Genomic DNA, 15148 nt, shown 5'->3' with positions numbered 1-15148 from the left:
ATGACGACCAAAGAAAAACAACAGTTACCCCTAAGGATTTTTTTCATGACGACCAATAAAAAACAACAGTGTTACCCCTTATGGTTTTTTTCATGACGACCAATAAAAAACAACAGTGTGACCCCTATGTTTTTTTTCATGACGACCAATAAAAAACAACAGTGTTACCCCCTGTGGTTTTTTTCATGACGACCAAAGAAAAACAACAGTGTTACCCCCTATGTTTTATTTGATAAATATCGACATTGTTACCCCTTATGTTCATTTCATGACGGCTGATAAAAAACGACAGTTAGCCCTCATGTTTTTTCCATGTTGACCAATAAAGTTCTACAGTGGTACCACTGTCGACGTTTTTGCGGGGACCCGAACATGAGCTGTTTAGAGTGATAAATTCCAACCTTTTCAATGCACCATCAAGACACCGAATAAATGCAACACAATGGTTATACTTGGCTTTATAATTCGCATGAAATAGAGATAAGAGTCTTCCAACAGAGGACATCAACCGGACTTGAACCCCGGTCTCCAGGGGGTTCGCTCACAGCTCTCTCCACTTCCCAATGAGATTTGTAATTTTAAATTTGTTTGCTTTGTGGTCAAATATGACATATGATAGCATTACGTTTCAAATTAAAGATATTGTGTTTTCCACAGAAATTGAGCCGCGGTCACCAGTGGGTTAGGCAGAGTGCACTCCACTGCACCACTGAGGCGATGACAACACACAATAATCAATCATTAATAAAGAGGATATACATGACATTAAAATGTATGTGTGTAATTCTATTATTTCCCTTATGTTTTTTTCATGACGACTGGTTAAAAAACGACAGTGTTACCCCTTATATTTTATTTGACAAAGACAACAGTGTTACCCCTTATGTTTTTTTTCATGACGACCAATAAAAAACAACAGTGTTACCCCTTATGTTTTTTATCATGACGACCAATAAAAAACATCAGTGTTACCCCTTATGTTTTTTTTCATGACGACCAAAGAAAAACATCAGTGTTACCCCTTATGTTTTTTTTCATGACGACCAAAGAAAAACAACAGTGTTACCACTTATGGTTTTTTTCATGACGACCAAAGAAAAATAACAGTTACCCCTTAGGATTTTTTTCATGACGACCAATAAAAAACAACAGTGTTACCCCTTATGGTTTTTTTCATGACGACCAATAAAAAACAACAGTGTGACCCCTGTTTTTTTTCATGACGACCAATAAAAAACGACAGTGTTACCCCGTGTGGTTTTTTTCATGACGACCAAAGAAAAACAACAGTGTTACCCCCTATGTTTTATTTGATAAATATCGACATTGTTACCCCTTATGTTCATTTCATGACGGCTGATAAAAAACGACAGTTAGCCCTCATATTTTTTCCATGTTGACCAATAAAATTCTACAGTGGTACCACTGTCGACGTTTTTGCAGGGATCCGAACATGAGCAGTTTAGAGTGATAACTTCCAACCTTATCAATGCACCATCAAGACACAGAATAAATCCAACACAATGGTTATACTTGACTTTATAATTTGCATGAAATAGAGATAAGAGTCTTCCAACAGAGGACATCAACCAGACTTGAACCCCGGTCTCCAGGGGGTTCGCTCACAGCTCTCTCCACTTCCCAATGAGATTTGTAATTTAAATTTGTTTGTTTGTGGTCAAATATGACATATGATAGCATTACGTTTCAAATTAAAGATATTGTGTTGTCCACAGAAATTGAGCCGCGGTCACCAGTAGGTTAGGCAGAGTGCACTCCACTGTACCACTGAGGCGATGACAATACACAATAATCAATCATTAATAAAGAGGATATACATGACATTAAAATGTATGTGTGTAATTCTATTATTTCCCTTATGTTTTTTTTCATGACGACCAATAAAAAAACGACAGTGTTACCCCTTATGTTTTTTTCATGACGACTGGTTAAAAAACGAGTGTTACCCCTTATATTTTATTTGACAAAGACAACAGTGTTACCCCTTATGTTTTTTTTCATGACGACCAATAAAAAACAACAGTGTTACCCCTTATGTTTTTTTTCATGACGACCAATAAAAAACATCAGTGTTACCCCTTATGTTTTTTTTCATGACGACCAAAGAAAAACATCAGTGTTACCCCTTATGTTTTTTTTCATGACGACCAAAGAAAAACAACAGTGTTACCCCTTATGGTTTTTCTCATGACGACCAAAGAAAAACGACAGTGTCACCCCTTATGTTTCATTTGATAAAAACGACAGTGTTACCCCCTATGTCTTAATTGATAAATATCGACAGCGTTACCCCTTATGTTTTTTTTCATGACGACCAATAAAAACAACAGTGTTACCCCTTATGGTTTTTTTCATGACGACCAAAGAAAAACGACAGTGTTACCCCTTATGGTTTTTTTCATGACGACCAATAAAAAACGACAGTGTTACCCCTTATGTTTTTTCTCATGACGACCAAAGAAAAACGACAGTGTCACCCCTAATGTTTCATTTGATAAAAACGACAGTGTTACCCCCTATGTCTTAATTGATAAATATTGACAGCGTTACCCCTTATGTTTTTTTCATGACGACCGATAAAAAACGACAGTGTTACCCCTTATATTTTATTTGAAAAAGACAAGTGTTACCCCTCATATTTCATTTGATAAAAACGACAGTGTTACCCCTTGTGTTTTTTTTCATGACGACCGAAGAAAAACAGCAGTGTTACCCCCTATGTTTTATTTGATAAATATCGAAGGTGTTACCCCTTATGTTTTTTTCATGACGACCAATAAAAAGTGTTTGGGACGCGGGAAGTGGGGGTGCTTAGGGTGCTGCAGCACCCCCCCCCCCCCTTGCGGCCCCTGGCTGTAACTGCAAGTGAGAAAGTTTTCTGAACAAATCAACTTTTTTTTTTTTATATAATTTTATCATACATGATTTTTCATTAAATTATTGCCATCCACCCTTTTTTATGATATTTATCATATCATTTCATTTTAATCAGAACATTGTCTGTGTAGGCTGACGTAGGCTATGACGCACAACGCAGAACTGTCCATCTGAATATGGTACTATGCTGATTTTACATAAGCATGTTGGTGTTCAACATCTGTTGTAGTAAACATTCTAAAACTGGTGTAAAATGTTGCTGCCATATTAATAGACACGTTGAATGTTATCGTTTGATTCTGGAATCCCGCACGCAAATTGGTTGGCAAAAAAAGAGCAAAGACGGACGGTTCACTTGACGGAGAAACCGTCACTTTCCTCATATCAGACAACTCGTAACTCTGGATGAAAGTGAAGGCTTTCTTTTGTCACTTTCCTTTATAAACCTTTAGAAATAACCTCCTGAATCCTTGTTATAACGCTGTGTATAATCCCGGACCGCAACAGCTTGTCGGCATGTTGTTAGTGTGTGAACTTCAGCACAGTATCAGCCGAGTTGACTCTAATTTCCACTTTGTTTACTTGCTAACGTTTGTGAATAACAGTGGCTAGTTGGCAGAACTCTTTTTACACACCAGTAGAGTGTTTATCAGAGCGGAGCCCTGAATGTGACGTCACCCGTCATCTCGTCTCTGTAAACAATGGATGTTGCGCAGCATTTATTATGACGTCATGATATACTCACTCTCTCTCAGCCCCCCCCCCCCCCCCACACTCGGACTGACTTCCTGCGTCCCTGCAAACATCTGAACAAAACGAATCAAATTTATTTGAAAAAGGCCAAGGAATAAATGTTAAATTCATTGCAGTTTAACAGACAATGTGCATGTTATTCTTCTGCCTCCATGTATTGATGCAGATGACGTCGATTCTGTTATTGCATCTTCGTTAATAAAATACATTTTCCAGGATCAACGGAAAAACAAAGTATCCATAACAATAAATAGTGTTTATAAGATGTCAGAAGATCCGCGTGCTGTGTGCTAAGAGCTGAGCAACTGGGGGGGTCCCACGAAAATACGAGGGTACCATCAGGTCAGGGGAACCAGCAGGCAGTCCGTCGTGCTCCACCTGCTCAGTAGCCAGCGTATGTCAGGTACTGTGGACCATAGTAAGAGTTCCTCCTCTCACAGCTTGAAGCCTGAGTGTATGGCTACCACGCCCCCAGTGAGATTGTGATATTTGACATGGTAGAAGCCGGCCTCCTCGATCATCCCTTTGAACTCTTCCTGCCGAAACAACAAACAGGGATCTTTGCGTTAGCGGAAATTAAACTATTCGAGAACAAGAAAAATAAGAAAAGGAAAAAGATAAAGTAGGAGGTGCATTGAAAGTAAGAGGAATTTTATAAAAGTCACTCAGGTGAAGAAGGGGACTCACCTGATTAGGGAACTTGCGAATGCTCTCTACCAGATACTGGTAAGACCTCCAGTCTCCTGCGATCACCTCTCCCAACACTGGGATCATCTGGAAACTGTATGCGTCATAAAGCCTACGGAAGAAGACCAAACACATTTTTACTGTGGAGGGAAGACACAAGAATGACTCATCTTAAACCTGCACTCTGTGTACGTTTGTGACTGTCGCCAACATTATATATTAATATTGAAAATTAGTTGTTTTTTTTATACCTTCATGACAATTCACCATATTTATATATGGTATAAGACGGTATTTGTGGAAAACTAAGTTAGATAGAGTTAGTTAAAAGTTAATCAACTAGAAAGTTGAGCTGCTGGTGATAATTAATAATAAGTGATGATAAATTGTAGCATGTATGACGTTTTCTAGAGTACATTGCTTTGTGTATAATATGTAATGTGCCTACTTAGAATAGGGAATTGAATCCAGGATTATTATATAATTAAAAAGCTAACGAGCATGGCATTTCATCATTAGCAGGCCTTTGAAAGGCGTCCCACTCTCTGTCTCTCACCTCGCCAACACAGGGTTGGTCACCTTGCTGAACTCCAAGCACAGGAACCTTCCCCCAGGTTTCAGCACTCGCCAGGCCTCCTGTAGTGCCTACAACACACCAGAGGAGAAGAGAATCGACGAGGCAACTTTACAGAGCAATGCACAGGGAGGATTAAATTAACATAATCAGCTGTAGCCAAATTATACTTCAGCAAAGGAATGTTAGGTCTCGACGTCACAACGCCCATACATGAAGTGCACCTCTAAGAAAACGGGAATATGACCGATGGCCAGGTTATTCTTTCCCGCTATGTTTTTGGTTCACTTAAGTCAGGACACTCCCATGCATGTTCTTTCTTATGACATATCCCCTTTACCGAATATAGATCCCAGATGTCACTAACATTAACAAACTTGTCACTGTAGGTGTATTCTGGTCGGCTACGTTCAGAATCATGGACCTAGAACCCGTAACAAATGCAAGGAGACCCACTGCGTACCGGCAGCAGATATTTACAAATAATTATAATTCAGGCTCAACTCTATAAAAAAGGGATAAAAGTGTGACCGTTACCGTCATGACTCATAGGCCTAGTAAGGTAACCGGACAGACCTGCCAACAATCAGACCCATTACACACAGACCGACATTGTTTAATGTGGACCTGGGTTACCTGGTCGATGTGGGTGACGTTACGGATGCCGAAGGCCACGGAGTACACGTCAAAATGGTCATCGGCGAAGGGCAGCTCCTCGGCATCACCCGTTACCCAGGAGAGTCCTAGTGGCGCGCACACACACACACACACACACACACACACACACACACACACTATATTAACCAACGTACGTTAAATCAAACAAGTCAAATTAAAGATCTAAGCAGTTACACACTGATATAATGGATTTACTAAACACAGCCACAGAGGATGGAACTATCATCTCCATGTTTTCCGGACCACCAGGTCCTGCCCGACAAAAATAGTACCACTACCATCCTATTGCCTCTCTGTAGGAATTACCAGCGGTGAGGCCCATGCTTTCCGCCTTCTGCTTGCCCACTTTAAGCATCTCCTTGTTGATGTCGCAGACCACGGCACACGATTCCCGTTGTTCCTCGCCCTCCTCCGCCGCGGACGAATACTTCTCAGAGATTTCCTGCCACGAAGGCGTCTGCATGGAGCGCACTACCTGCCGCCGCCGCCTCCCCTGCTGGGAGCGGACGTAGTCCAGGAAACGCAAGGAAATGTCTCCTAGGAGACGAGAAAGGAAGGCAGGAAGGAAGTAAGTAAGTAAGAGTAATCCTGAGTAGGCACAAGGGGAGTGGGCTGCACAACTAGGGCAGAGTGATAATGCAATATCATGAGCACAGGAAGTGGTTTTAATAAAATAACAATTAAAACATTTCCAAAACCTGTTCCACCGGCCACATCCAGTAGCTTCGCGCCGGGCTGCGGGTGCATGACATGCAACAGCGTGTCCTTCCACAGCCGGTGCACTCCTAGACTCATGGCGTCATTCATCACGTCGTAGTTATGGGCCACGCTCTCAAACACCTGGTAAACTGGAAGAAGATGGAAAACAAATTCACAGACCTGGTAAACTGGAAGAGGATGGAAAACAAATTCACAGACCTGGTAAACTGGAAGAGGATGGAAAACAAAAAAGAAAAGTAAACAAGAACGAGAGAAATTAAGAGACGGAGAAATACAGAAAGACAGATACATAAATAAATGATTAGGAGGATTTGGCAACCAATTAGAACTACATAAACGCAAAGATTGAGGTCTTACCTAAAGGACGGAGGGGTAAAGAAGTAACGCATTACCTTTCTTTGCCTTCTCTGCCTCCGGCACCGTTTCGAAGCCAAAATGCGTACTTTTCTCTCCAGCGGCATGGCTGAACACACGACACCCTGAGAGCGATTCGGAGTCACTTGACGTCTTTAACCGACCAGTACTGATCAGATTTCTGTGAGTCCTGGGTACCCTCCGGACAAGCAGTCTGACGGAGGCTGCCATGTTGCCTGATGACTGAATAAACGTCACGGTGACGACCTTTCGGCGCGACGGCGACATTTGTAGTCCTTTCGTTTGTCAATCAATTCAACCGCTAGAGGGCAGTCGTAGACCACAGTTCACGTCGGATGTTGAGTTTTAAGTAGGCCTAGTTTAAGTAGACTATTGTATATTATACTTGGTAAACAAGTAAGGAAATTGTTATTTTCTTTGGTAAATAAATTGGCAACATAAATGTTCCCAAATAGTCCAGTTTGAATAGACTTTGTAATTATTTGGCCACTAAAGTGTTTTCCTCTCTGTGCATCAATTCTGGCACGCAGCCAATGACGCATAGCCAACAGGCTTTACTATGGTTTACCATTGTCATAGCACCTTGGAGATGAAAGAAATACCTCTCATCGACGAATGCTGCTATTACACTAAACTATAACAAATGTTTCCGAGTATTGCACATCCTCCCTTGTTTTCGGGGTTTCTCAGTCATGTTAATCCAATTGCAGGGCTGGCTGCCCCATGCTGTTTGCCCCCCCCCCCCCTGCAGTTAAATGTGCAGGTTGCCTGGTTGACCTCATCCCAGGAGGGTGGGGGAGCCTCTGATGCCCCCCTCTGGGTTTGTACTCCTCCAAACAGTCTGGGACTCATTCAACATATCTGATGAGAATTTCGCTCAAGATAATTGAAAGGGTGTGTGTGTGTGTGTGTGTGTGTGTGTGTGTGTGTGTGTGTGTGTGTGTGTGTGTGTGTGTGTGTGTGTGTGTGTGTGTGTGCGCGCGCTAAATATGCCTCTAAGTTTGTTTACATGAACATGTGTTGGTGTGAATGGAAAGGCATGCTAATTAGGCAGGCTTTAGTGTCTAAGTCAGTGTAAAGTGTTGTGTTATACTTTTCTGTACATAATGTTATGGACAGAATTGTTAAGGATTAAAAAAGCAAATTCCCTTGTTTATGTTCCAGAAGGCTTAGCCGACAGGGTTTAAATCCATCTTACATTTAAACCATATGTTACTGAATAATACAAAACTGAGCGAATCAACGTTGGAAGAAACAGTGATTTCACATCTTATATATGCTTATGTGTGTCATTGAGTTTGAAAGCTCCATCAATAACTGCTGATGGAGCATCTGTTGTAGATAAGTGCTACGCAATTAATGGCTGGCCAACGTTTGTTAAGCATCTAGAATATAGAGGTAGGTCTTTCATTTTATTTATAAACCAAATGAAAAATGAATGAATGGAATAATGTGAAATGGTACAGGTTTAAGAAACATGCATACAGTGTTTAATTTGCAACAAGGTCACATTAAATAAAACTACAAAGATACTTCACTTATACAAAAGATAGTTTATATCCCATTCACATACAAAATAACAATAATTTACTGTATAAATTAAACTTTTCACTATTACTTATTTACAATTTGCCAAAAGCATTACCCACTGACACACACACACAAATCATTTCCCGTAGGGTCTCTTGTTGCTCAAAAGCACTGGCCTCCGTCCCTGAAGAGCCAGCGTGGGATTTTCCAATTGACTGGATGACAGGACAGAAAATGAGTTTGCATAATTCACCAGACTATCCAAACAGATATGGGCTTGCTAGATTTTAACTGTCAAATTTAGTTAGGTTGCCTTTGATTTGACCGCACGTTCATATTGCCATCGCTTTCTCTCTCACTCTCTATCTCTCCCTCTCTATCTGTCCCTTATCCTTACGTCTATCTCACTCTCTCCCACTCTCAGCCCTAAATTTCTGTTTCTTTATGCATGGGCTGATCTAAACCCAGAGTCTTGGGATCTTGCCCTGCAGTAATTAACTTTACATTACAGCCGAGCAGACAGACAAAACATCGCATGAGGTCAGTGTCAGGCAAACTTCTCAGGATGGTAACTTGATTATGAAAACTTTGGGATTTAACTCGCATTGGGATTTTAATTTGAAGTAACAATTTGTCTCAAGTGCAATATAAGTGCATCATTATTTTGGACCATGATAGGCTTTGCTGCACAGTGATATGGTGGTGTATGGTTGAAACCAATGAACAATCAAAATGAAAGGTCAATTATTTTGGCAGAGTATCAGAATCAGACATACATGTGTATACAGTGCTGAGACAGCAGTATAACAAAGGTAATTATTGGTCAAACATATGGATTGTTCTGCTGCCTTAGAAATAAACAATGGTTTTCCAACTTGGATATCCTTTACATGTGAAAATGTCAGTTTTTTGGTCGACGTACAAAATGTTCCACAGAGACAAAAATAAAATGGAATATGTATATGTGATCATTTGAACAATTTACATAACAGACCCCTGTAGCCCACATTCAAACAAAACACATTTTAACGTGAACATGATGTCCAGTTTATATCAACAACTAAACATAAGAGAAAAAATATGAGTCTTTTAATTCAAGGCTTTGTTTCTGAACGCCAATGCGTAGTTTTAAGTTAATTCCTGTCTGCTGGGGTTCTTTGGGGGGAAATGAATAGAAACCATCTGTGAAAGTGCCATTCCTATGTGAACAGTAGAATCTTGATTTGAGAAACTCATAAGTGAAGAAGAAAAAAATATATATATTGTCAATGCTGACGGAGAAACTGGTGAATTTTCTTTCAATAAAAAAGTTTGGGATTTTAAAGGTGTGTGCGAACACGATACCAATAGATACTCAGGATCAGACATGAGTCTGAGACAAGAGCAGAAGTGTTCTTTATGTTGCCGACTGAAGACTCCCACTAACTGACACAGGCTTAGAAGCTCCTTTAAATCCTATCAAACATCATGTCTGTTTTCTACAAAACTGCAGTTTAAAAGTCTCTCATAAACCAGACCCTTCTTCAGCAAATCTCAGTGGAACATCTTTAGGAAGAAGATACATTTCTCTGTCTCTCTGTTGCTCTGTCTCTTTCATGCCTCTGGATCATTTCAGTTGGAATCAAGGATTTGTGCCGTGGGTGCTTGGATATTTAACCCTTTTTGTACTTGTTCCAAACCTGTTATTCTCTTGGCAGAAAATCTACAATGTCTCATGGATGAACTCCACATAAATTGAACTCAATAAGTGCCTGATTTAAGATTTCTTTGAATGGGATGGATCATATTTTTGGCTGTTACGTTTGTAAGTTTTGGTCAGTGTTTTTACACAGGTGTGTGTGTGAGAACAAACGTGTGTGTGTGTGTGTGTGTGTGTGTGTGTGTGTGTGTGTGTGTGTGTGTGTGTGTGTGTGTGTGTGTGTGTGTGTGTGTGTGTGTGTGTGTGTGTGCAAGGTACAAGAGATGTTGAAAGTCCATATTCGTTTTCTTGCTCCACTGCTTGATACTCAACAAAGACAACAGTTCCCATCTCTACGGGAATCCTTTGCTGTTTACTCACACAGCAGCTGTGGACAGTGAAGTCGCCTGCCACTCACAGCAAGCCTCCCCCCCCCCCCCGTCCCGCCCCCCCCAAGGTTTGGTGGTCGAGGTAACCCATATGTCCTCTGACTCCAGTGATGGTGAGGATGTCCCTGGGCAGTGAAAATGGGACCTCCTGTAGCCCGAGCACATTACTGAGCACATTACTACTACAACGGGTTGTCCTTCCTCAGTCTTTCTCAGGAGCAGTAGATCGGCCCTCCTGAACTTGCTGGTCTCCCACACCACACGCTCTCTGACAGCCCTGCCGATCCCTTCTTCGTTGGTGCAGGGTCGGGGGGGGGTTGTGGGATGGGGGACGGGGGGACGGGGGGGGACGCGGAGGGGCTGCCCGGCACTCTGCAACACTCTTTTTTTTTTTTTTGTAGAAGCAGCCACTGAGTCATCAGATGTCATTAGCCACTCGGGCCAGTCGTTAGCATGTTAGCTTAGCTCCCCCTAGTTCCTCCGTACCCTCTTAGTAGAGTTTCTGTTTTTGTTGTCCTTGAGGGCGAGGCGCCTGACAGCCATGGTGGTGGTGGTACACAGTAGTGGTGTTAGCGGTGAGGGGCGCAGTGCTCCTAGTTGCCCACCAGGGGGCTGAGGTCCCCGTGGTGGTTCTTCAGCTTCTTCTTGAAGAGGGAGATGGTGGACGGCTGGTAGAGGATGATCCAGGGCTCCGTGGATGCGGTGCTCTGGCTGCAGCTGTCCGAGCCGCTCACCGTTGGGATGTTGGGGGCCCTGGAACGAGAAGAGAGGAGAGAATAAGAATCCGGAACTCAACTCAACAGTGACATGCAAAGTGGCTCTTGATTTGCACACCAAACACCTTTTTCGCTCCTGATTGTAAACATATTCCTTATTTATATCTAGTGGTACTTTATTATCATCCCATCGATGCAACCAGACATAAGCTCATTCGTTCGTAAATATTTAGTTTTTTTCTTCGATTTTCTTCTAGTCTGTATTCTACTACTAGCCTCAACCCAGACAGCCAGCCAGTTCCATGTTTATTTTGTTTTTTATTTTATGCAATTTTCTGCTTCAACACCCACATTTCCCTCACATGAATAATAAAGTGTTATCTTATCCTAAAAGTCCTGAGTTGAGCATTATTGTTAAAGTGTCTACCATGAATACTTACTTGACTGTGATATGCAGCAGTAGCTTAGCGACCATGGCTATGACGGTCAGTGTGAGCAGCGCCGCCAGGGCGTAGATGGTCCACACTAGCGGATAGAAAATGCCATCAATGCATGAGATAGAGGTTGACAGAACAAATAGGAATAGAGTTAGCTGCCTAGTCTTTTGATATTTTTAAGCCAGATCAATAAGCTAGTATGTATTAACATTGTTGATACACATGGGCCACATACTCTGCTCTTGGAACAGTACTAGAACACAAAGAACTTGAAGGTGTTTGTCAATAGAAGAAAAAAGCATAGAATATGCCAATACATCCTCAAGGTCGGGGCATGAGCTGTCAGTGAAAGTCGTGACAGATGAAGTTGAAAGAGTTCATAAGAATGAATGTTCAGTTTTTAGTGAAAAGTTATTCTAATATACTTCAGAACAGAAAAGTAACCAGATTGAAAGCAGCCAGTGAGAGTGGTAGATTGAACTTCACAATACAATTTATTCAGTACAAAGGTATACAGTATATAGGCAGGAGAGAGGAGGGGAGGAGCTAGACGGTAGAGGCAAGAGAGAGGAGGGGAGGAGCTAGACGGTAGAGGCGGGAGAGAGGAGGGGAGGAGCCAGACGGTAGAGGCAGGAGAGAGGAGGGGAGGAGCTAGACGGTAGAGGCGGGAGAGAGGAGGGGAGGAGCCAGACGGTAGAGGCAGGAGAGAGGAGGGGAGGAGCTAGACAGTAGAGAGGAGGGGAGGAGCTAGACGGTAGAGAGGAGGGGAGGAGCTAGACAGTAGAGGTATATCATATCGGCGAGGAGGGGACATACTAGCATGGTGGCCGCTGGTGTTGCTGGGTCCTTCCCACTGACCTGGCATGTTGTGCTCCGGCTTGTCAGGACTGGTCGTGATCACATACATGATCTGAGAGGAGCGGCCGTTGGACGAACCGTTGGACTTTTCGGTGGCGTCCAGTGGAGGCGTGGCCTGGCTGGTGAGGTCGCCCTCCTCTTCCCGCTCTGCCTCCTCAAGCAAGTTGGTCTTTTGGCCCATCAGAGCTAGATGAGTAAGTATGTGAGCGTTAGTTGGCACGATTATATTACTTCACATTTCCCCATTAAGGCATTTAGCCTTTATTAAAAACATCCAACAGTAATCGATGTTCGATGTTTTTGTATTGATCGATGATCGATCAACATATGAGAGACCAGGTGTAGATCCTTTATTAAAAACATCGAAGTGTGATCGATGATCTATGTTTTTTGGATTGATCGATGATCGATCAATACATGACAGAGCAGGTAGGGTCTAAGCACCTTGCTCCGAAAAGTAGGTTACAGACATTGGGGTTCATGAACTCTTGTTGTGGGAGTCAAACAGTCTAGTCACTACACTATCCTTCCCCTGAACAAGAATATTATTGAACGATGAACAAGAACCCAACATTGGTCAGGGATATCCTTTGCACACACTTTATTAGTATCTTTATTGGGTGTCTGTGTTGTCGACAAACTGAACTCGGAAGGGAACACCAATACCAGCCTTACCACTGCTGATGACAGGGATAGCGTTAACAAGCTTATGGGAAAAAGCTGGTTTGATTATTGGCCTCCAGCTGGAGTCATGAGATTACATCCTTAAGAAGAGGATGACAAGAAGGCTGCACACTGCGCCGCCCACTGTCAAAGTCATCCTCTCAGAACACTTCTAAAGACTGTAAACGTTTGATCAGTGGATGAACAATCGTACTTATTTGTACTGCTGATGCCCTGCTCCACTGAGAGACTGCAGAGGTCTTTTGAAGCGGCTGATATCAGTTTATTTAATGATCTGCTGTAACCCAACGTACAATTTGAATTTCAATGTGCGGGGATGTGATTGAATGCCTGGGATTGTGTCTCTGTTGTTGAAAATAAATGTCCCCTGGGAGTTCCATGAAGTGTGTCTCTCTTGGCAGAAATCATCCAATGTTTTCTCATTCTGTCGCCACCCCCGAGTCCCCTCAAATTCCAATTTTGTTCTGAAATAACTTTTTCTATTGACTATGTTTGTGGATTGCCCGACCCCCCCTTTTGTCACCTACGTGACCGTTTACGGTGCTCCATAAATATTCTCTCGGAACATGGAGAGAGTTCTCTGCCCATCTTCAGAGGTCGAACTTTGACCTCTTACAATATGGTTTGCAGCAGAACCAGCAACAGGGTGAAGAACGAGGCACTGAATTATGACGGACGGGGAGAACGAGGACTTGGGAACAAGTTGTCTTCAAGTACAACTATAAGTTTAGTTGGTGGTGCCTACAACTATAATAAGATCACCCACCCTAATATTTAAGTCTTAACAGCATTACTTCTGCCTAGGATGATTCTATTACAAAAATGCATTATTTAACCTAAACAAAACATATAATCTCTTCTTAGTCCGACAAATTCCTAAAACACAAATGACTGCAGCACAACATTTAACCACGCGGAAAAAAAACAACCTATCCTGTGTACCTCCAACCAATCAGAAAAAGTGTTCTATCACGGCCAGCTGGGGGTTGAAGTGCACGTGTGGTTCCGGTGCGTGGGATTGGCTCACCTTGGTAGAGAAGGGCGAATCCCTGGGCCCGGTTGGTGCGGTCGGAGTAGAAGTACAGGATGACGTAGTCCGCCGTGACGTTGAGCACCTCCCGCGGCGGGTGGCGCCCGTCGAAGCGTGCCAGCACCCGGTTGCTGTGGCCGTCCAGCAGCTCCACCATGTCCGTCTGGTCCGAGATGTCGAAGAAGGTGAAGTTGAAGAGGAGGGCGGAGGCGCCCGGCACGTGGATGGTCCAGTAGCACACGCGGCCCGACGCGTACTTGTCGGGGAAGTCCGGGGAGTAGATGACGTCCGAGGGGGCGGTGTAGTTCCCGCCGCAGGACCCCACCTTGGCTGTAGAGATGTGGGGGGGACTTTTTAACAACAGAAATTTCCGGGTACTTTTGGAGGACGTTTGATGTGAAACATGTGACTGCAGCTTGTGCAAGGAGATTGTTGAGCTGTGAACATGATGGAGGTTGTGCAATCCTACAACTTCAGACTTCTGCCTACTGCTGGAGAGAACGTTGCAGATGTTGTGAACGTGTTTAAAATATGCATCCTTTGTGTGTCCTTTAATTGTGTGAACACTATATTGGTTTGTGAAATCCAATAAAATAGTTACTCCTTCTTTTCTATTGCTATCATTAATTCAAAGTTTATTTCAAATAAAAGTTTTTTATTTGAGGCGGAAAAGTCGAGGATGAAAGTATATTGGAATGGGTCAATAACAGTCGAGGAAGTATTTGCACTCTCGCTATTCATTTACACTCACTATTTATTTTGGAACTGGGTTTAAGCTTAGGGTTAGGGTTAGTAGTATGATGTACTTGGTGTGGTTCAATGCATTACAGCCGCTTCAATTCCCAATGGATCCAGCTATAATATGAACGGCTGAAACACTACAAAGCTTTCGCTGTGCAATCATCTCAACAGATGTGGAAACACAAAAAAAATCCAAACCCTACAAAGAAAGTAACCAAAATCCTTTCATCTGGTCAAAATCTCAGAGAACCCAAAAGTAGAGGAAAAAACAACTCACTGTCGAAGATGATCACCCACCCGTCCCCACCGCAGGGCTGGGTGTGGTCTCCGAAACACACGTGGTTGCACTCCATGCTCGGTGCCTCGACGTGGTCCCGCAGGTCCAGCTCATTGCCACAGA

At 42.8% G+C, this 15148-nt stretch overlaps 2 protein-coding genes across 3 annotated transcripts in view; both read right to left on the bottom strand.

Moving 5' to 3' along the window:
* Positions 1-3705: 3705 nt before the first annotated feature.
* Positions 3706-6929, bottom strand: coq5 (coenzyme Q5, methyltransferase). The gene is made up of 7 exons (XM_030359705.1): positions 6703-6929; positions 6289-6438; positions 5897-6127; positions 5549-5655; positions 4895-4983; positions 4339-4450; positions 3706-4187 (listed from the first exon to the last, which is right to left on the bottom strand). The coding sequence occupies exons 1-7, from the start codon at positions 6893-6895 to the stop codon at positions 4086-4088; spliced, it is 984 nt and encodes a 327-aa protein (XP_030215565.1). The 5' UTR covers positions 6896-6929; the 3' UTR covers positions 3706-4085.
* A 1223-nt stretch (positions 6930-8152) lies between these two features.
* Positions 8153-15148, bottom strand: part of kremen1 (kringle containing transmembrane protein 1) — a 54332-nt gene continuing 47336 nt past the window's right edge. The window contains exons 5-9 of one of the 2 annotated variants that reach the window (XM_030359689.1): positions 15026-15148; positions 14005-14337; positions 12252-12479; positions 11439-11523; positions 8153-11035 (exon numbers count right to left, since the gene is read on the bottom strand). The exon at positions 15026-15148 is cut by the window's right edge and continues 31 nt beyond it. In XM_030359689.1, the coding sequence (XP_030215549.1) occupies positions 10876-11035; positions 11439-11523; positions 12252-12479; positions 14005-14337; positions 15026-15148 (929 nt within the window). In that variant the 3' untranslated portion in view covers positions 8153-10875. The remainder of the gene's footprint in view (positions 11036-11438; positions 11524-12251; positions 12480-14004; positions 14338-15025) is intronic. The other variant, XM_030359690.1, reaches the window with a different exon arrangement.

Source organism: Gadus morhua, chromosome 6 (assembly GCF_902167405.1).
Source record: "Gadus morhua chromosome 6, gadMor3.0, whole genome shotgun sequence".
NCBI lineage: Eukaryota > Metazoa > Chordata > Actinopteri > Gadiformes > Gadidae > Gadus > Gadus morhua.
Note: the sequence above shows the minus strand (reverse complement) of the source record. Positions and strands in the feature narration are given on the sequence as shown.